At 49.7% G+C, this 21,676-nt stretch overlaps 1 protein-coding gene across 1 annotated transcript in view; it reads right to left on the reverse strand.

Annotated features, from left to right (window-relative positions):
• Positions 1-21,676, reverse strand: part of LOC144104293 (uncharacterized) — a 107,726-nt gene that overhangs the window by 70,078 nt on the left and 15,972 nt on the right. The window contains exon 3 of the mRNA XM_077637193.1: positions 5,386-5,486. Coding sequence (XP_077493319.1) covers positions 5,386-5,486 — 101 coding nt within the window. The remainder of the gene's footprint in view (positions 1-5,385; positions 5,487-21,676) is intronic.

Raw genomic sequence — 21,676 nt, forward strand, 5'->3', positions numbered from 1 at the left:
ATTATATCACGTCACGGGGGCGGCAGAAGGTTAGATGGGCGGATGAGATTAAGAAGTTTGCAGGCAAAGGGTGGATGCAGCTGGCAAAGGATAGGGTTAATTGGAGAGACATGGGAGAGGCCTTTGCCCTGCAGTGGGTGTAGTAGGGCTGATGATGATGATGATGATGATGATATCACGTCAACAACACACATGGTCAAAATTTGCGCAGCCTCGCTGGAAGGCGACTGTAGACAAGGTGAAGACTTTCCACAAATGTGTAACGCGGCCTATTATCAAGCTTCATGAAGCACTTCCGTAACGCTCAGCGCAAAACCAAGCACACCTCAGATCTCAGCCTGCCCGAGGGACAATGCTTCTGGCTTGCACCTGTTTTCAAACCAGCTGGATACTAAGAAATAATTCATAAACAACAAGTTAAGCTGCTGTACCTGCAATCTTGACAAAATGCTGTTATGTACAGTCTTCAAGAAATTCCCTCATAACCGAGCGCTTTTCTGGCAGAAGCAGCCAGGAAGAAAGGGGAGTCTGCTCGTAAGGATACCGAATACGTCTTCTTAAGAAAACGAAATCAAACACGCGGCAGGAGGAGGTATCCGTGCGCCGGATTCGGGCAGGGGCGGCTCTGACAGCATCTGTCCGTCATCGTTGGCGTGCCAAAGATCTGCCAGCACCTGACAGGTGCCCTCACTGTAGCGCTGCACCGGACATTTGTGATGTGCGGCACTTGTTATGGATGTGCCCAGCGACGGCTGCTATCAGAAAACGGCTCCTCAGGGAGGTGGGCCTCCGGTGGAACCGTTAAAGTGACTACGTGAGGTGGACTATGGACAAATGATTCATTAGCAACCAGTGCGACTACCTCAGCGCAACGGTTCTTCACTCTTTCCTTTAACTTTCAATCCCGTGCATTCCTCCCACCCTTCCTTTTTCAACTTATGCCTCATGGCACACTTCTCGAATAAAAAAAAAACACGCGGCATTGCTATCGGCTACCTATGGGACTCTACTCCCAGTGTTGAGCGTGGGCCAACAAGCTGCACGAGGGGCAGTGCTTGAATAGCAGTGTGAATTCACCGGACGCTTCTTACAGGTTACTTCCGATACTCACAAAAGAGAGAGAGAGGAGAATAAAAACAGAATAAACGCGCAAGGCTAAGCATTTATTTATTCTTACTGCTCCTTTGCTCCGGTTGCTGTTCGCCGACATCCACAATGTCATTTCCAGGCTGATTCCAGCGTTCACGTTCTACGAAAGCGAAAATTTCCGCTTTGCGTTTCATCAAAAAGCTAATTTGAATAATTCGTCCATTTTCTGCGAGAAATATTCATGCCTGCCTCCAACAAACTGATCAGTATTGGTGCATGGGCAAAAAGACTAGCAGAATCTCCTCTAAAAAGCTCGCCTTCCTTCACTTAGTTGATCCCTGGTGGTGCCAAAAGTGCAGATGTCAAAACCATGTTGTATGGCAACTCCTGCGCACTCAATGATATCTGCGACGCGCATATGAGCTTGGATGGGTGTTTCACAAAATATTTTAAAACATGAGCGGGAATGAAAGAATGATTAATGGAATACAAATATACAAGTTTGCTATAGCTGAGCTGCTGTACCCCATTCCTACTATCCTGCTGCTTCTTCCTCCTCAGAGCGCACAGAGAGAGAGAGAAAACGTTTGATGTATAGAATGTCTGGGTGGGCCCTCAATCGAAGAGCTCACGGCATTTTGTCGCTGCTCTTGCCCTGTCAACCAGCAATAGCTACGAATGTTAGCTATGCAGCACCGCCTGCCAGTCTTCAGTTCTTGGGTCATTGATTCTTAATATAGCTGGGTTTTTCTGGCGTGCCAATACCATACGGTATAAGTCAGACACTTCGCCGCAGAGGGCACAGTGCGGACCCCATGAATTCGGAAACATATAGTTGAGTTTGACAATATTTATATACTCAGTTGAAATGCATAAACAGCGACGCCGATGCCAACAGTAATCCCGAGGAAGGATTTTATGAAAATTGAATAGTATTTTAGCCTTTTACTAGACCGTGAGCGGAATATGTTTGTCGTTTCTTTCATCCTATGACGGCCCAAAAGAGTTAACAAGACGGCTTTTTGGGCAAAATGGTAACTGTTCGTATTTGATTAAAGATAAAAACAGGTACGGATGCAAGGTAATTGCGATCCATCTTACTTCCGTCTGTACATGCGCGTTTCGCTCCTTTAGCCAAATAGGTATTAACCTCCTATTAAATAGAGGCTTCTGGAAAGATTCTAGGAAACCTCTTTCGAGATTGCCCGTTAATATATTGGCATAACAAGGACCCGTTTTTCTGCCCATTATTTTGCCATTTATTACATCATAGTAGTCACCATTCAGATTAATTATTTTAAGCACACAACATAAAACTGTTTCAAGGGTCATGCCGTCACTTATTCCTTCAGAGTTTCACTTTCTACAAGCATTTACAGCAGCCCTTTTTTGATCCGATGAGGGGTTTTGTTCGTCCAAATTTTGAATAAATTCTTTCATTTCTTCAAACCTCATCCCTGAACTGACTACGTATACATATACTTGTACGTCAAGGATGATTTTGTGGCAGGCAAAAATAAATATAAAGTCCACATACACCGAAAATATGACAGCAGAGCAGTATTTATTGCAAGACGTTCTGGCTGGAAGAACATCGTTTTCGAGTAGCTTGAATTGTAAAAGGCTTGTCTACCAGCCTACCGACGTATAATAAATGCTGGTATATTTTTATTTATCTGTTATATATCTTTCTTTCTTAATATATATCATAGTCCCGAAGAAGATGTTCAAAACGGTAGCCATTCATTTATGAAGTAGACTGAGACGGCTTGAAAACAAACCAACGCTTTACTGATGTTTTGACTGGGGAGCATTTTTCTCCTCAGGTGTATATAATTGTACAGACAAGTAGTATAGTGTTTGTAAGAAGGCTAATGCAATGAAACTGAGTTGTAACGAAAAGCTCAAGGCAAGAACAGACGCAAAAATGGAACGAAACTATAGGTATAGATATTTTGAAAGAAATATCGACAAAAAATTTAAACATGGCAGAGTTTTAAAACCTAGGCAGCACTTAATTAGTTGATTATTACAAATGACTACAGCTCCCATTGGGCATTATCGTAGGGGGTTACTTGCAAACGTAAACATAAAAAGAAGATCACGAAGAAAAGCAAAGAATCAGTTCTAAATTAAAATACAAAATGCTTTTAACTAATGCGGAAGACAACAGATTGAACAAGAAGCAAGTCATCCAATTACCTTTATTTGATTCGGTCGGGAGTGAAGTACACGGGGAACGATGCCGAGGCGCTGGTCTGCCGCGGCCTTTTCGTGTAGAAACCCTGACAAGCGGAACATTGCGGAAAGGCCAAAACTCCCCCGAACAGCAGCAACATCGAAAGACGTATAACACAACAAACACGAACCTCATTCCCCAAGCACTCAGGCACGAAGCGGGGGACATAAGTAAAAAGTAGGAAAAAGATAGAAAAAAAGCACCCAGGCAATGGTGGGGTGACTAAATACCAAGAAACGCAGGGTTACCGCGCGCGACAGGGACGCACACTTCAACAATGCTAGGTATGGCACGTCCCCTATGGGGACAACCTTAGGAGATCGCCACCGTAGCAAAAAGTGTTGGAATGGGTATTTATTATTAGTGCCCTAATTTCTCCAAGAGCAGGAATCATTCAACAGCGTTTGCAGTCAATTGCTAGAAAAAAGCTGTGCGGAACACCGCAGGAGGGCATTGTAGACCAACGTGTTGGCATGGATGGAAAAAAGTCGAGGGAGGTATCATAACATCGTTGAGACGGTCCGCGTGAGAGAGCTGGAAAGAGAGAAGAGGAAAGGGAGAAGCTGAGGAGACAAGGAGGTAAAACGCAAGAGAAACCTTGCCTCGTTAAGTGGAGCTTCCAGTGACGTTCACGGCGTGAATAGCATGACTTTTTAGAGTCTGACTTTTTTACAGAATTTTAGGCTTTTTGCACACTTCCTTGTGGTGGCATAGCTAGTCACCAGTCAATGCGCTCATCGGGCCACGTAGCATCAACCGTGATCCATTTCATATTGCGCTCGGTGGCCTCCTATACGTGAGGCGCACGCAATCATCCCGAGTGAGAGCGGGGAGACTGCGATGCTTGGCTTCTCTAAATTGAAGAGCTTGGAAGAAGGCTCTTTCGAAATCACCTTGCATAGACGCAAGCAGCTTGCGCCGTTGCACTGCTTGACCAAAGCTAATCTTGCTCTCTGACCTTTCATTCTTATCAATGAACAAAAATTCGGTCCACGCCTGCACATTGCAAATTACACCATTTAAATAACTGTAAAGACGAAGATGTGACAACGAGGTAGCGGCAGTGCTATCGCTGAGCGCGTGCTGCTGCCGGGCTCTGGAATAACCACTGACGCCTAGAAGGCCTCGTTCTGCGCCTGGTTCTGCCTTGCTGGTTCTGGTGGTGCCAGAGCTATTAAACCTCCTTTCAAGTGCTGGAGGTTGCTCCTGATCCCGTCCTGGAGCTCCGCAGCGGCACTGTAACGTCAGCAATGCCGAATAACGCCCCCCTGGCTCCGCAGCCACCGCCTGCTCCGCTTGTCTGCTCCGGCACACCTCGACAACGGGACCCGGCTGTCTTCAGTGGGCTCGGCGACTCTGACGTCGAGGACTGACTGGCTTCCTACGAGCGGGTCAGCACCCACAACCGCTGGGACGACACCATGAAACTAAACAACGTCATCTTTTACCTGGCTGATGTCGCCAACCTCTGGTTCCGTAACCACGAAGCCGATATCGCCACATGGTCCACGTTCAAGACGAGCTTCACTGAGGTATTTGGCCGTCCTGGCGTGCGCAAACTTCGCGCCGAACAGCGCTTACGCGAACGGGCTCAGCAGCCTGGCGAGACATTTAATAGTTATATTGAGGACGTGATGGATCTTTGCAAGCGCGTGAACAGCGATATGACCGAGGCTGATAAGATCCAAAATATCATGAAGGGTATCGATGAAGATGCGTTCCAAATGCTTCTAGCCAAGCAGTCGGCCACCGTGGCCTCCGTCATCAGCTTGTGCCAGAGCTACGAGGAGCTCCGCAAGCAACGTGTCCTCACTCGTCGCACCGTACAGCCTGTCGACGTCCTGTCCACTGATGTCGAGACCGCAGGAGGGCAGTAGCTCAGACACCACCAGAACCAGGAAGGCAGAACCAGGCGCAGAACGAGGCCTTCTAGGCGTCCGCGGTTATTCCAGAGCCCGGCAGCAGCACGCGCTCAGCGATAGCACTGCTGCTACCTCGTTGTCACATCTGATCGTAAGAGAGCTTTACAGAAATCGCGTGCACTCAGTGCAACTTACTTTTTAGAAACGCAGTAGAAAAACACACGCCAGGTGTATCCGCCGTATATCGGTCTGAGAAAGTCGCCCACTATGCGGTTCGGCATATTAAGGTTCCCAAACTGGAGGGCAGGCAAGGAAAAGACACCACACAGAACGATTACATTTAGCTGTGTTAAGCAGCCGTGCTCACAAAGCTCTGCAATTCGCAAAACACTGCGAAACTTCTGTTACATCGAATGACGTGCGCAAAAGCACAGACATATGTATAATACCCGCTCTGATGGCATATATGTTTTTTGATTTCACGTTTAAAGAGAGAATCATGAAGAAGTAATTGCCGTTTTATAAGCCTTATTTACACTTGCAAAAGAGTGACTCCCGAAAGTTTCCTTAGCGCCGGTGCGATATTGAAATCAGTATGTTGCCAGTATGCACCACTCGAGAAGGTCGTCTGTACTACGCACTACCGCTGGACTTGTGAAATAGCATGTTGAAAGCCGGCAATGGAAATTACTTTTACATAAACCAGTATTTGATCAGAACTATAGGAGCAGATTATATATTTAGCAAATGAATGTGGCTACTGTAATGCAATATTTTTCGGACGTTAACAATACAGTTTTGTTTCCAGGCATTTTTTCGTTTCTTTGTGCTAAGCAGCAAACATTTTCCCACAAAACACTTTCATGCTGGCATCCTGAAGGCTACCGGTCACTTTGGCCACATTTTGCTCTGTCTTACTGATAGGCAACCTTTCATCGGAAGCAAGCCTATTATGCTATCTTCCTAATATAATGATGTCCCTTTTTGCACACATTATATTTAGCTATGTTCAGTTGAAATTGGACATTATTTGTGCTGTACATACACCTGTATCTTCTTGAAAGTTTACTGCATAATGGAGTCTACCGCATGAAGTCCAGTAATATTTTCTTAGAAAACAGGTCTCCAGAATCCATATAAAGAATTTTGTTATCTCAATGATGAATTTTCATGCGCCAGTTTGAGATTGTGGCTTATGACGTATTGTAAATTGAGGGCTGCATGTAATTTCGAACTTCATTTGTTTAATGTGCTGTGAATCTGTATACGTTGTAGTCTTTGCACATTGAAATTATTGAAATTCGGCCTGTCCCGAACCTCAGACCTTAGCCTTAACAGCTGAATGCCAGAGCTACTACGGTGGATACTAAGCGAGCTGTTTCATAGGCTTGTTAGACAGATAAATCGAAAATTAAAGTTCTTGATAATGCTTCCTTACCAAAAAGTCTGAACAAATCATACCAAAACTTTATTGCTAGATGTAAAAAAATTGTCACTCCCTGCACTTAATGTGAACTGTATAGATTTTCTGCACAAAACAATCACACAACAAAAGTAAACTATATACTCAATGAAAATTTTATTGTGCACCGCTCACCAAAATAATACGTTGAGATTTTGTAGAGAATGTTGAATGTTTGTTAGAATTCTATAGACTAGATTTTGCATCAAAAAGATCAAAATGAAATTTGAACGTAAACAAGACTCAATTTCCTAAGAGAGCTGTCTCCTCTCGTCGATTTAAGAGCTTCTTTTCCACTCTTACAAAAAGTTAACTCTTACAAAAAGTTAACCACTCCAAAAGAAAACGGGTGTCCAATCAGCTGCTATCGTGAGTATTTGTTTTTTTTTTGCAAATACGCAAACCTTGAGAGTGTTTCCTTGTGCAACGTTCCCTTGTGCACCTTGATTTCGGTGACTGTTGGCTGCCGTCGTATGCTTATCAAACGAGGCCTTCATTTCCCTTTGCTTGTTTGCTAATATATTGTCACGGAATAGAAGAAGACAAAGTGGCAGTGGCGCGGCACGGAGCGCTCGCGCTAAGCCCACCGCCATTAAATCATTCCATCGCCATCTGTCATGTAGTCTTGTCTTCACCTGCTTGCCGTCACGTAACATTTGGTGTGAGGTGTGGAGTTCATTCCCATCGGCGTCCTGCGTATGCCGTGGTCGTCGGCCGTATGTTTCTGTCCAACCCGCCCGGCAGTGCCCCACCCCACCAGACCAGAACCGACCACGCCGTTCACCGAAGCCCCGTCCACCGCCCTGACCAGAAGACACGACGACTGGACACCGCTGCAACTCGAACCGGTGACCCGACCCTAGAAGCCGCCAACATATTCGAACACAGCCCCTGCCCGTGCTGTTCGGTGTGTTCATTGGCCTCGGCCGTCGGCTCAAGGTCACCTAGCTACGGCCCCGCAGATTCCTGGACCAGCGCTAATCCAATCGTCATCTGCTCATCTCTTTCATTGTGACGGCAAGCCCCGCACATCATCTCTTCTGTATTGATCCCTCCGGTCACACCCCTCGTCACGTCGTCTGTTTCATCTTCACTGTCGTTCTTCTAGTTCACGCGATCGGGACGATCTCTCGGCAGTTCCGGGTAGTGTCACGGACTAGAACGAAAAAGCGGCAGTCGCGCGGCACGGAGCGCTTGCGCTAAGCCCACCGCCATTAAATCATTCCATCGCCACCTGTAATGTAGTCCAGTCTTCACTTGCTTGCCGTAAAGTAACAATATATATATATATATATTTATATATATATATATATATATATATATATATATATATATATATATATATATATATATATATATATATATATATATATATATATATATATATATATATATATATATATATATATATATATATATATATATAGGCGCCGCCATGCGGTGCGACAGCACCTCCTGGTCTTTCTTGTTTTCCCCAGCTCGTGCGTTAGTTTCAGCCGGCTTTTGTGACATTTTGGTGTAGGTGCTGGGTGATTTCCCAATGCACGAAGAGCTCGTGGGAGCCTCCAGCCGCTTGCGAGGGTTGAATCCTGAGTTTCAAAGTTTGACAGCACCACCCCGCGCAATGATGTCCACTGCGGCAAGCCAGACCATTCAGAATGTTGTCAGATCCCCCCACCCCCCTCGCGGCTTCTCCATGTGCACCGGAGTCCAGCATCGTTTCATGGCGACAAATTCGAAGAGGTGGAAGACTGGTTGGCCAGCTAAAAAATGGTCGCTGCGTTTAATATGTGGGATGAGGACCAGAAGCTATGCAATGTCTATTTTGCCCTGGAAGACCCTGCCATGACGTGGTTTGAAAACCACGAGTCTGTTATTCACACCTGGCGAGACCTCCGGCGGCAGTTGCTCGCCATCTTCGGCAGCAAGGAACGAAAGGAGCGAGTTGAAGTTGCCCTGCAGTTCCGAGCGCAGCGCCCAATGAGAGCGTCGGCGTGCTCGTAACGACATGACGCGACACTTCATCCGCGCAGATCCTACCATGTCTGAAACGAAGAAGGTACCTCATCTTACGCGAGGAGTGAAAGAGCAGCGTTTTGTGGGACTTGTGCGCGATCCTCCTAGCACAGTGCTTGACTTTGCTCGGGAGGCGACGAGCATGGAGCGCGCCTTGCAGCAGCAGAGGTTCGCGCATTGTTGCCGTCGGCGAATATACCTTCTGTGGACGCCAACATGCCGCAGCTTGGAACCGAGAGTGAGGCCCTCCGTTAGCTTATCAGGAGCTTTGTGCGCGAAGAGCTAGAGAAGCTTTGCCTTCTCGCGCAACACCCGGTTGTCGGGGCCATCTCGGATGTCATTCGTGACGAAGTCCGTCAAGCTGTGCAGCCAATGGCCTATCCCCAGCCGCCGCCTGAGCCGTATGTCATGACGTATTGTGAAGCGTTACGCAGCTCTGCGCCAGCACCATCGGCGTTTTACAGTACAGCTTCTCTCGCACCGCATCAACGCTTTTAGACGACTTCGCCTGCTCAGTCTGACGCACGACCATTCCTCGGCAAAGCACACGTGTGGCACACGTCGAGCAACCGTCCCTTGTGCTTCCACTGCGGTGAAGCCGGACACACTGACCGTATTGTCGTATGGGCCTGCGAGGGTTTTCACCACACGCACCCCGGTCACGCTATGCTGAACGACGCCGCTACATCGAGCAGTACCCGATGGCCAGCGTCCCTCCTGCGCTTTCGCCACAGCACCCGTCCAGGTCACCGTCGCCCCGTCGGTCCTCTTCCCCAGGTCTCCAGCCGTCCATCCGACAGTCCTGTAGTCACCGCCGGGGAAACTGAAAGCGGCGACCTCGGGGGGGGGGGGGGGGGGGGCGCTGTTGCTCCGCATTTCGAACAATATCCTCCACTTTCCGACTTGACACTTCAACCCGATCTTCCACCCCCTGCTCCGTCCACCTTCCGACACCCAGAAAAGCCTCTGCTCGATGCCCATTCCACGAACACCTCGACCCTCCACTGCGGAACCTTCCTCAACGCGAGTACAAGAAAATGAGTTTTTTTTTCCGCAGAAATACCGGTCCTCGCTGACAACCACCATGTGACTGCCTTCGTCGTACCGGCGCAGATTTATTCGTTATGAGTCGTGGTTTTGCTATCTTCTTTGAAAAAATACTGGCACCCTGGCATGGAACACAAATACAGCGGTCATGTTGTAATGACGCTCGGCGTGTGCATGGGTAGGATAAATTCGCGGAATCATCTTAACTGGTTGCTTTGCTGTGAGGAGGAGAGGAGGAAGAGGAAAGGCAAGGAGGTTAACCAGACGAATAGCCGCTTTGCTACCCTGCTCGGGGAGAAAGGGGTGAGGGATGAAAAAGATGAAGGAGAAAAGATAGTTGCAGGTAATTAAAGTCACCAAGTAAAGTAACAGCGTTCAGTAAAGTCACTGCCTATTCTGCACGCTAGAAGTCTTCAAAAAGCGGAGCAGTGTCGGCGGCCTTCACCGCCGACGACCGCCGCGGCCAGTGGCCGAGAATTTTCGTTTCTTTCAGTGGGCGCAGGTCTAGATGCTCCAGTGCACGACAGAAAAACTGTCTTCAGCGCTGTAGGCAGGGAATTCACAAAGAATGTGGGCTATAGTCTCATCACACCCGCAGATGGCACATGCAGGGCTGTCAGTCATACCTATTAAGATGGAATAGTGCTTGGTGAAAGCTACACCAAGCCACAGGCGACACAACTAAGTTTCTTCACGTCGTGGTAGGCCGGATGGAAGCCGAAGCTTCAGATCTGGGTCTAAGGTTTTAAACGCAATTGGTAGAATTGTCCTGAATTCCACGCGGCAAGCGTGATGTCCCGCGACAGGGGTCTAGGCCTTCCCGCGGCATTGGCTCTCGATATGGGGATGGGCCCACAATCACCGTCATGGTGAGCCCCTGATGAGGCGCGTCGACAAACGTGTGAAGGAAGCCAACAGTCACCGAAACCAAGGTGCACAGGGAAATATTTCCTTTGTTTAATTTCAACTTTTTTCTTTATTACTTCGAAAAATCTGTTCCTTGCCGAAAATTACTTATAAACAGAAAAAACAACCATGCTGCCGGTGGGACCCGAACCCACGACCTCTGAATATCGCGTCCGGTGCACTACCAACTGAGCTATGGCGACGTATGACCAATCTGCTCCTCTCGTGGGTATGTTGAGCTACGGTAACGGCTGTCCAATCTGCTGCTCTCGTGGGTATGTTTACCCTCGAGAGCAGGAGATTGGACAGCAGTCGCCGTAGCTCAACATACCCGCGAGAGCAGCAGATCGGTCAGCCATCGCCATAGCTGTATATATATATATATATATATATATATATATATATATATATATATATATATATATATATATATATATATATATATATATATATATATATAAGTGTGTGTGTGTGTGTATAGAGAGAGAGAGAGAGAGCCTCGGCTCTGGCAGCCTTAATGCCTTAGGAATCCTAGGAGGGTTGGCAACAGCTTCCGCCCTCGCCGTTCGATGACGTGCCACGTCACACCAGCGGTAATACAGGACACACTGCATGCGGAGTGTGCCAAGGATGATGGCGTGGTGAACACTCTCAAGGTTAGGTCAAACGTGAACTTATATACCCCCGAATGCAAAAAATTTTACAGCCGTCACCGTAGCTCCGTTCACGGGAGGCGGCATTCGGAGGTCATGGTATCAGTTGCCACCGGCAGCATCTGGTTTTGCTGCTTCTTTTCTAATGGATTATCTTTAAACAACAATATATACACTAATAATCTCCACTGACTACACTTCAAATAGTAATACTAAGAAGATCCTTGTCCTCCGTGGGGTGTCTGTGGCTGTTGCCTTTTCACCTGTGTATAACAGGCCCTTCATATCCCTTCTCTTGTCTGCTTATATATATATATATATATATATATATATATATATATATATATATATATATATATATATATATATATATAAGCAGACAACAAGGGAAGGGATATATATATATATATATTCATGAAGGAAGCCAACAGGCACCGAAACCAAGGTGCTTAGGCGAATGTTTTTTTTTAAATTTGCAGTGCAGATGAGGGGGCGAATAATACTTCGATTAGTCTGTCCTTTAAAGAAAACTACTTATAAAGCAGCAGAAAAAACAACCATGCCGTCGGTTGTTTTTATTGGGAAAGCAATACTGCTCGAGGTTTCCGCTCTTGGCCGTCGTCCCGTAGAATCCACCATTGACCTTTAGCGTGACCTATGTGTGACGTCATACCAGCTGTGGAAAAGCGGGGCCCCAACTCGGCTCGTCGCGATCGTCCCAGCGAATCCTCCACGCGCCGCTACCGTGGGGGAGGCGTTCGCTCAACGTGACGTCATGCCAGCTGTGGGAAAACGGCCTCCCAACTCGGCTCGTCGCAGTCGTCCCAGCGAATTCTCCACGGTATGTCGGATGATGTGTATAAGGTGAAGCTGCATCGGTGTGCTGCAGCTAAGAAGCGGCGGCGTGCGGAAGAAACGGATGAAGAGCGGGAACAACGTTTAGCTAAATGGCGTGCATTTGTAGTCGTTATGGGGAGCGCGAAAGAGACGCAACAACGACAGAACGAAGCAAGAAAGAGACAATGCGCTCAAGAGACGCCAGAAGAACGCGCCGCAAAACTTGAGAAGCGTCGTAACGCAGATGCGGCTAGAAGAAGTGACACCTCCTTTAGTGACTCTTCAACTGCGGAAGATACCGCTTTGAATTCTCGAGAGCGTCGGAATGAGACGCTGCGTAGACGACGTGCCAAGGAAACGAAGCTGTCGCAATTCGACTTGGTTTAACCAGAGCTAAACCATAGGCAGTTTTTTTTCTGCTGCTTTATAAGTAATTTTTTTAACGACAGATTAACCGAAGTATTATTCGCCACTGATCTGCAGTACAAACAAAAATTAGAAACATTCCCCTGTGCACCTTCATTTCGGTGACTCTTGGCTTCCTTCATGTGTTTGTTAAACTAGCTCCTCATTTTCTTTACCCTGTGTTCTGATATATATATATATATATATATATATATATATATATATATATATATATATATATATATATTGTGAGACTGTGTACCAAGCGAGCTCTTTATTCCCGCTGTCAAATATGGCGGCCACTCCTAAAAGACGAAGATGCGAGATGATGATGAATATTCACAGATGAAGACGAGGGTCACGCACTGTGCTCACGCTTTCTCACCCTATGGGCGAAAGCGACCGTCCCGGGCGCACGTTAGAGGGAAGTAGGGCGACGGGTGAAAGGCTTTAAGCGCGACACATGAACAATCTCTTCACCGCGACAACGCCAGTCATGGGCAGGATGGACAGGAGCAACGCGATAGTTCACGGGGGACGTTTGTTCGAGTACAGTGTACAGACCAATAAAGCGGCGAAGAAATTTTTCGCACAATCCAGGGGTACGCACAGGCACAGCAACACTTCATCACCAGGGAAGAAACACACTCCACGGTGTTTGAAGTCATAGGTTGTTTTCCGGGAGGCTTGGCAGGCGTCAGTGTTCAGGCGGGCAATGGTGCGACAGTAGGCAAGACGGGAAGTAAATTCGTCATAGGAAAGGCCGGAAGAGGTTGTGGGGGCAGAGAAGAAAGATGCTTCGAGAGTGAAGGTAGGGGGGCGACCGAACACAAGGAAAAACGGGGAGAAACTGGTTCTTCGTTGCACGGCAGTATTGTAGGCGAAGGTTACAAAGGGGAGCATGGCGTCCCAGTTGGTGTGGGCGGGGTGAATGTACATAGACAGCATATCTGACAGGGTGCGGTGAAACCGTTCGGTGAGCCCATTGGTCTGGGGGTGATAGGCTGAAGTTGTTTTATGGGCGGTCCGGGAAGCATGAAGAACTTCGGCAAGGATGCTGGAGAGGAATGACTTGCCGCGGTCACTGATAAGGACACGTGGGGCTCCATGGCGCAGAAGAATGGCGTTGAGGAAGAAATGGGCGATTTCAGAGGCAGAGCCAGACGGAACGGGGGCTGTTTCAGCGTACCGTGTTAAGTGGTCGACGGCTGTGACGATCCAGCGCTTGCCCGATGAGGTTAGTGGCAAGCAACCGTACAGGTGGATACCAACGACTTCTAAGGGTGAGAAAGGACCGGGAAGAGGTTGTAGAAGGCCAGCAGGAGGAGACGTGGAGCGTTTGCGGCGTTGGCAAGGGATGCAAGATGCAATATATTTGGCGACAGAAATGGAGAGACCAGGCCAAAAGAAACGGCGCTTTATACGGTCATATGTTTTCTGGAATCCTAAGTGGCCAGCCACGGGGTCGTCATGAAGCGCCTGCAAAACCTCACGGCGAAGAGAATGGGGAATGACAGGCACCCAGGCGTGACACAGGGGGCTATGATTGTGCCAAAGAAGGGTGCCGTCAACCAACTTGAAATAGTTGAGTTGGCGTCGGAAGCGGGCATATCGAGGCCGCATAGCACCGCTCAGGCGTTCAATGAGAGTCCGGCAGTAAGGGTCGGCCCGCTGTGCTGAAGCGATATCGCCGAGAGCGGGAGCGGGCACCAGATCAATAGCTGCGGCCGTCGAGGCATGGGTAGCGATGGAATTAGTAGTCGGGAGCGATGAAGCAACAGGAGGAGAGCACAGAGGTTCTGCGGAGGCGAGGGGGCAACGAGAGAGCGCATCGGCGTCTTTGAGTTTTTTCCCGATTTGTAGGTGACTGTGAAATCAAACTCCTGGAGGCGGAGAATTCCAGCGGCCGAGGCGCCCAGACAAGTTCTGTGACGACAACCAGCGCAGCGCATGATGGTCAGTTACAATGATGAATTGGCGACCGTACAAATAGGGGCGAAATTTCTGAACGGCCCAGACAACTGCAAGACACTCTTGTTCAGTGATCGTGTAATTCTGCTCCGCTGCAGTCAGGGCACGACTTGCGTAAGCAATCACGCGCTCATTCGAAGATTGCTGGCGCTGCAGAAGAACGGCACCAATGCCGTGTCCACAGGCGTCAGTCTGCAAAATCGTTGTAGCGCTGTCATCAAAATGAGCCAGTATCGGATCAGATGTGAGAGCCTGCTTTAGAGAAGTAAAGGCGGCCTCGCAGGCCTCAGACCAAACGAAGGTCGTGCTGACTCCAAGAAGCTGATGCAAAGGTGCGGCGATGGATGCGAAACCTCGGATGAAACGACGAAAGTATAGGCAAGTCCTAGAAAACTGCGCAGGTCTTTAATCCGTGTGGGGCGGGGAAAATGCAGTACTGCAGCAACTTTATCAGGATCTTGTTTTATGCCTCTGCGACTAACGACGTGTCCGAGAACTTTGATAGAAGTGGAAGCAAAGCAACACTTCTTTGTGTTTAACTGAAGTCCGGCCGCGGAAAGAGCACTTAGAACTTCATAGAGGCGGGCGAGGTGCTCAGAAAAAGTCGAGGAGAAAATTACGATGTCGTCCAGGTAGCAGAGGCAAGTTTTCCATTTCAGCCCGTGGAGTACGGTGTCAATCATGCGTTCGAACGTGGCCGGAGCATTGCACAAGCCGAACGGCATAACGATAAATTCATATAAGCCATCTGGCGTGGCGAAAGCTGTCTTCTCTTTGTCCTCTTCATGCATGGGTATTTGCCAGTAGCCGGATCGGAGGTCAAGACTAGAGAAAAATTGAGCACCTTGAAGAGGAGGAAAAACTTTATTTATATTTGATATTAAAAGGTGGTATTAGCGGTCGCGGGCTGTCTTCTTCATCTTCCGCAGAGTTATTGCAGCCCGTCTTAACAGGGTTGGGGCCCCTGGTGCAGGGTTCCACTAAGGTATGCCGCCAGGTAGGCTCTCCGCACCAATCCACGCTGGACGGCGGGGTCCTCGCTGGAGAGCATCCCCTCCCTCTGTTCCGCACTCGGGTTTTTGTTTATCGCAGCTAGATCTTTGTTTTTCTGACACACCCATGTCATGTGCATTAACGTGGGTTTTTCTCCACACCATGGACATTTGATGCTGTATTGAGTGGGGTAGATTTTACTTAAGGTATTTAGATTGGGGAAAGTCCCTGTTTGCAGCAGCCTCCAGCCTGGAGACAGTCGAGGGCGTCGTCAATCCTAGGGAGTGGATAAACATCCTTTCGAGGGATCTTATTGAGGACGCGATAGTCGACACAAAAGCGTACGGAACCATCCTTCTTTTGTACCAGCACGACTGGCGAGGACCAAGGACTTGAAGAAGGTCGTATGATGCGGCGCTTGAGCATGTCGGTGACATTATCTTGAATAATTTTTCGTTCACTAGAAGACACACGATACGGGCTGCGGCGAATGATGCGCGAACCGCCAGTGTGGTTGCGATGCGTAGCCGCCGATGTTTGCCCCAAAATTTTCGACTGGGTATCGAAAGAAGCGGCATGTTTGTTCAAGAGGGCAAGCAATTCTGCTTTTTAGAGCAGGCGTGAGATCGTCGCTGATAGTAGCGGAAATAGCTGCCGGAGAAGAAGGATGGGACGAACTGGTGAAGCTGGATGGTGGCGAGGAAAGAACGGTGACAGGTTGAATGGTAGACACAGAAGCCACTTTAGTACCAGCGCGCAGAAGAATGGGCTCCGACGTAGTATTCAGCGCAGTCAGAAGGGCAGTCCAATTGACGAAGCGAAGAAGAGATGCGACGAGGAGAATGCCCCTGGAGAGAAGACGGGGCACGGCTGTGGCGAGAACGTCCCCAGCATGTACGTAAGCGAGAAGCAACTGAGATGACATCTTCGGAGCCGGGATAAAGCACATGGTCCGCGGTGTTGATCAAGTGATGAGATGGAATTGCAGGAGCGTCAGAAGGGTCGGAGTCAGCAACTTCCAGAGCAGGAGGGCAACATGTAATGACAGCTTGCGCCGAGTGGAGGAAATACCAGCCGAGGATGAGAGGGTGAGCACAGGATGGAAGTACAGCGAACTCGATGTGGTGCAGGATGCCGTTGATAACGACGCGTGCTGTACACAGACCGGAAGGATGCATGGATTCTTCCTTAGCAGCACGGAGAGAAGGACCGCAGTAAGGAGTGCGCACTTTACGAAGATGGGAACACAAAGCAGAACTCATGACGGAAACAGCGGCGCCGGTGTCAATCAATGCGTCTACAATGCTGCCTTCAACATTAACAGCTAACAAGTTCGACGGCAGCGTAGGAGGAATTGAAGGGTGGGCGAGTGGTGCAGCTTTACCTCCGGAAACTGCACAATTTAGTTTTCCGTATTGCGACCAGGTGCATGAGAGGCTGGACGTAGAGGCGATGAAGAGCTCCGGAACGGTGACGGGGAGTGGCGGCGCGACGAGCGGACAATCGGCGAGCGGTCGGGAGAGGTCGATGGAGAGAAGAAGCGGGGAGGATTGTTGGGGTGAAATGTTGGCCGGTAAGGAAACGATGAGTATGTGTCGTCGTGATGAGGAGTATTGGAGGCAAATGAGGGCGGTAACCACGCGATGGGTAGGTTTCGTCGTTGCGAACGATACCAAACTGGTTACGCTCGTCGCGCTGACGCCGACGACAAACGCGGGCAACATGTCCACGAATTCCGCAGTAGTAGCAGATAGGGCGAGGCGAAGGCGGCCCCCAAACCGCTGGGTAATTTGCGGGCCGCTGGGATAAGGAGGTGACAGTCAGCTGTAAGGGCGGCGAATGTGAGGCATAGACGGGAGGAGCAGGAGACGCAGCGACCTGGGCATACGTGGGCGCACAAAGAAGCACAGATGGTTCGGACGCCGCGGAACGAGTGACGGAAGCGAGCTCGTCCTTGATTAGATCACGCAATGGCGAGGTCGAAGGCCGGTGCTGATGGGAATCCAGCGGCGGTAAGGTGGAGCCGTGCAGCTCCTCGCGGATGATGGAGCGGATGAGAGAGCGCAAGTCCACATCAGTTGAAAAGCGGGGGTTCCAGGCGTCTTGCAAGCGGAGGGATTGGAGGTCGTCAAAACGGTGACATGTGGTGCGGATATCGTTGAGTGAGGTAGGGTTTTGGCCAGCCAGCATGGTAAAAGCAAAGGAGCCGATGCCATTAAGAATGTGACGGACCCGATCGTACTCGGACATGGCACTGTTGACACGTCGACACAGGCTCAAGACATCTTCAATGTAAGACGTGTAAGATTCGCCGGGCAGCTGGGCACGCGCATCTAACTTTTGTTTGTAGATGGCCGGGCTGGCACCAACAGTGCAAAAAATTTGCCGAAGCTGAGATGTAAAGTGGGTCCAGTCCGGGATGGTATCTTTATGGTTGACGAACCAAGTCTTAGCCACGGCGGTTAAATAGAATGGCACTCACCTCCTGCGGCGCGTGGTCACTCGACGCTCAGGTCTCCACGAGGCTCACGCGTGCCGCGTTGCCCACGCGCTGGCCCTCAACAAAGTCTTGTACTTTGCACCCTACGCTTCCTTCAATCAGACTCAACTTAACACTCTCGAGACTGCCCTTGTGGGCCTCTACAAGGCAGCTCTCAACCTCCCTATCACTACCTCTACCACTAAGCTCTTTGCCACAGGCCTCTTCCATCCTCTTCGTTCTCTTCTCAGTCTCCATCGTGACTCGCAACTTGCCCGGCTTTCCCTTACCCGTCAGGGTCAGTGGTTATTGACTCAAGCGGGTATCTCGCCCATTCCAATCTCCCCGTTTACCTCTCCTATTCCCACCCCCGCTCCCAATCTTCGTATCCTTCCCCTCCCGACCAATATGTCCCCCGTCCTGCACGCCGGACGTCGTCATGCGGCCGCACAGCACCATTCCCCTCTCTTTGATACCCAGGGTGTAGCTTACACGGATGCCTCCTTCGTGGCTCCTCGAGGTTCCTGCGGCTACGCCCTGTACCATCCACACCTCCCTGCTCCTGAAACCCACACCAGCGGGCCGTATCTACACCCTCCAGACGCATTGTCCCTCGAGGTCCTCGCCATTGCGCATGCCCTCCAGTCATTTGCCCTCCTTCCCTCTCTCCAAGAGTACACAGTCTATTCAGACTCACAAGCCGCTATACACCACATACAGAAACGCACCCTGACCCCTTCTCTCCAACAGGAGGTCGAGCGAGCGGTCTCCGCACTGCAGCCTTCCATCGTTTTCCTCCGCTGGGTCCCTGGGCATTCAGGGATTGACGGCAATGAGCTGGCTCATCAGCTCGCCCGCGACACACTTTTCCGGGCACCGTTGATCCCCTGGCCCAAGCCCTCGGAGAACGGTGGGAGGCTCACCCTTCGCCGCACCATAAAAGAGGTCTATCTTGAGCTCCGCCTCGACAAACGCCTTTACCCTCCTCCTCATCCATCACTCACGGTGCCGGAGTCTCGCCTTCTTCGGCACATTCAGATGAATGCAGTTATCACCCCGTCCCGCCTCTTCCTCTATCGCTATCGATCGGACCCTTCCTGTCCCAACTGCCCCTGCATCTATGCGGACCTGGCCCATTGCCTCTTCTATTGCCCGGCTGCTCAGCAGTCGGGTTCCTTCCCCCCACCCTTTCTATCCATCACCACCTGGCTCGACTGGCTTGGCGCTGAAGGGGAAGAACAGCGGCTTCTGGTCGCCCAGGCGGTCGACATGCTCGGCCTATAAATTATGGTCGAATAAAAGTCTTTACTACTACTACTACTACTTCACAGATCAAGACGAGGGTCACGCACTGTGCTCACAATATATATATAAGCATGGGAAGGGCAATTTCATACATATATAGCAACCTACTCAAGGATGAAGCTCATCTAAATGTTAAAGGCTGGTCGGATAGAGCAACCTGTGCCGCAACGCAACCGAAGCAACCCAAGTGCCACCGATGGCAGCACCTGCTAAGAAGCGCAGTGACGCATATTAACCTGGTCGCTGTCGCACTGAACTAGGATATATAGGAATTGTTCCAGGGAACTATGAATGGAGATAATGGCCAATTCCGCATATATTTACATAAGGCTATTGCCGCTATCCGAACAATTGCCATCCTGGCATACCACAACCGAAGGGCAGACCGGCCTGGCTAGCGTATTTAATTCGCATTGTGCCTAAATACTCAAATCGGCTATCATTTTTACCCTTCATATTCAGAAAGGGGGGGGGGGGACGCTGATGCTGCCGAGGCATCCTGGCGAGTCTCAGTCGAGCTGCGCAAATTTTTGATATTCTTGACAGATTTATGTCTTCGTCTTAGGGAACATCGACTGGACTCAACTCTGGAAGTAAGCAGGACCACCGAGATATGAAATGCACGGCAAGTGGCCCTGATTTTAGAGCGCTGTAAACGATTACACCTCAGCTATGGTGCAGGGATCGTAATTAAAATCGCCTGACCGGCCGAATTCGCCGCCAAGAGTCGAGTCCTCTTGGCCGTCGTCTAGGCGGGGAGCCTAAAGAACTGCCTTTTAACGCGACAGTGGTATGGGCTCCGTGTCTCAGGAAAGCTGGCGTCGTCGGCGTCATCGGCGTTGGCCCGGAGCGAAAAATCCCAGAAACAATAATACATAAAACCGAGTGTAAATTGGAGTTAGAGAATCCAGCCAGGGCCTCCGGAGTGGGAGACGAGCACGCTTACCACTGCACCACGACACCTCGATGGATTGGAATGAACAAAGGTGCGTCTAGTGAACACAGTGTTGTCTTAGAAGGGTGCTTTAAAGATATCTACTGTGGTGTATATTACAAACTATAATCATGGAAATTACTGAAGTCGTAGTTAAGCGGGTAGCAAAGTGCGATTCTGGCGGCGCCCCCTAAAACCACTCTCTAGTCCACCTCCTCCGGATATATGCCACTGCCCCAGCAGGTAGCGCATGACTGCAGCGCTTCCCGCTCGTTTCGTTCGGGCGCAGTAGGGCCGTGCAAGGACGCAGGAATTACGCGTTGAGCGGCGAACAACGCAGCGCACATCCAAGGCGTGTTCGCCACGAAGCCTGCTGCCCGTTCGTTAGGCGCCGAAGCTATGCTGGCGATCGAGGCATTAGGTTTGTCGAAAACGATGTGTCGATAAAATACGACTGCGATTCGAGTCCCGCGTATTTCAGAAAGGCGCCTGGAAGCGCTTCTACGTGGTTTGCCGCTTCGCGCGTCCGTTTCACTGTGCGAAGCATCAGCAGCATCAGGTCGACGCGGCAACTTGTGCATATATGTAGCAATTAACTCATTACGCTAGCGCGTCATATATTCAAGGCGGAGCTTGAGTAGTTTCTATTCGACAATAAATATTTTGTAATCCAATCAAATCTTCATAATTTAGTTGGTAGACTCACTCTGCTCTATTTTTCCGCATGTGCCTGTCGCGCCTTTGCGCTGCGGTTTGTTGCTTCCGTGCCGTTTTAGTGGCTTTGACACTAGCGTACTGGCCCTACGGTTGCGGGAACCATAGGGTACCGGCCCTATGGTCGCGTTTCGATTTGAGGGCAACACGAAAGCGCATGTCGCAATATCGGCCGGTGCTAACGGATCGAAGGCGGTTGAGAAAGAAGAGTTTTCCAAGGGACCATCAGGCTGGTATGACCGGTGATCTAACACGTTGACGTTCCTACTGTTGCAGAGCTAGCTTAGCCGCTACTGCCGTGTGGTCATAATTGCAGAAGTTAACGTGTTTACTGACCGAATTGTTCTAAAACTTAATCTGTTAACCCAGGACGCTGCAATCCTGCGTTGCTCAGACCATACCTCAGATATCGCTAGCACGCAGCAGCTTTGCTACATTTCGAAGGGATAACGAGAATTACATAATGCACGGGCTCTGATCTGCAGAGCCGCACTGCTCCCGCATGTCTAGGGCGAAAGGCTAGCTGATATCTGAAACAGCGCCTGCGACCTTCGCCTTCACACTGATAGGTAGAGCCACTTTAAGCGCTGCAGGCCGGGTAAGTGCACAAATGGTAAGGTCTCGCCGGCGCACTCTATCCTGTCGCCGGATAGGATGGTCTTTCATGTTGGTTTCATGCGCACGCATTTCTCGCCTCATGAGTGGCGTGGACAGGAGTAGCGCGGAAAGGCAGCGCCATGCGCTCCCCTACGCGGCTGCTGTGG

This window comes from Amblyomma americanum, chromosome 9, assembly GCF_052857255.1.
Source record: "Amblyomma americanum isolate KBUSLIRL-KWMA chromosome 9, ASM5285725v1, whole genome shotgun sequence".
Taxonomy (NCBI): domain Eukaryota; kingdom Metazoa; phylum Arthropoda; class Arachnida; order Ixodida; family Ixodidae; genus Amblyomma; species Amblyomma americanum.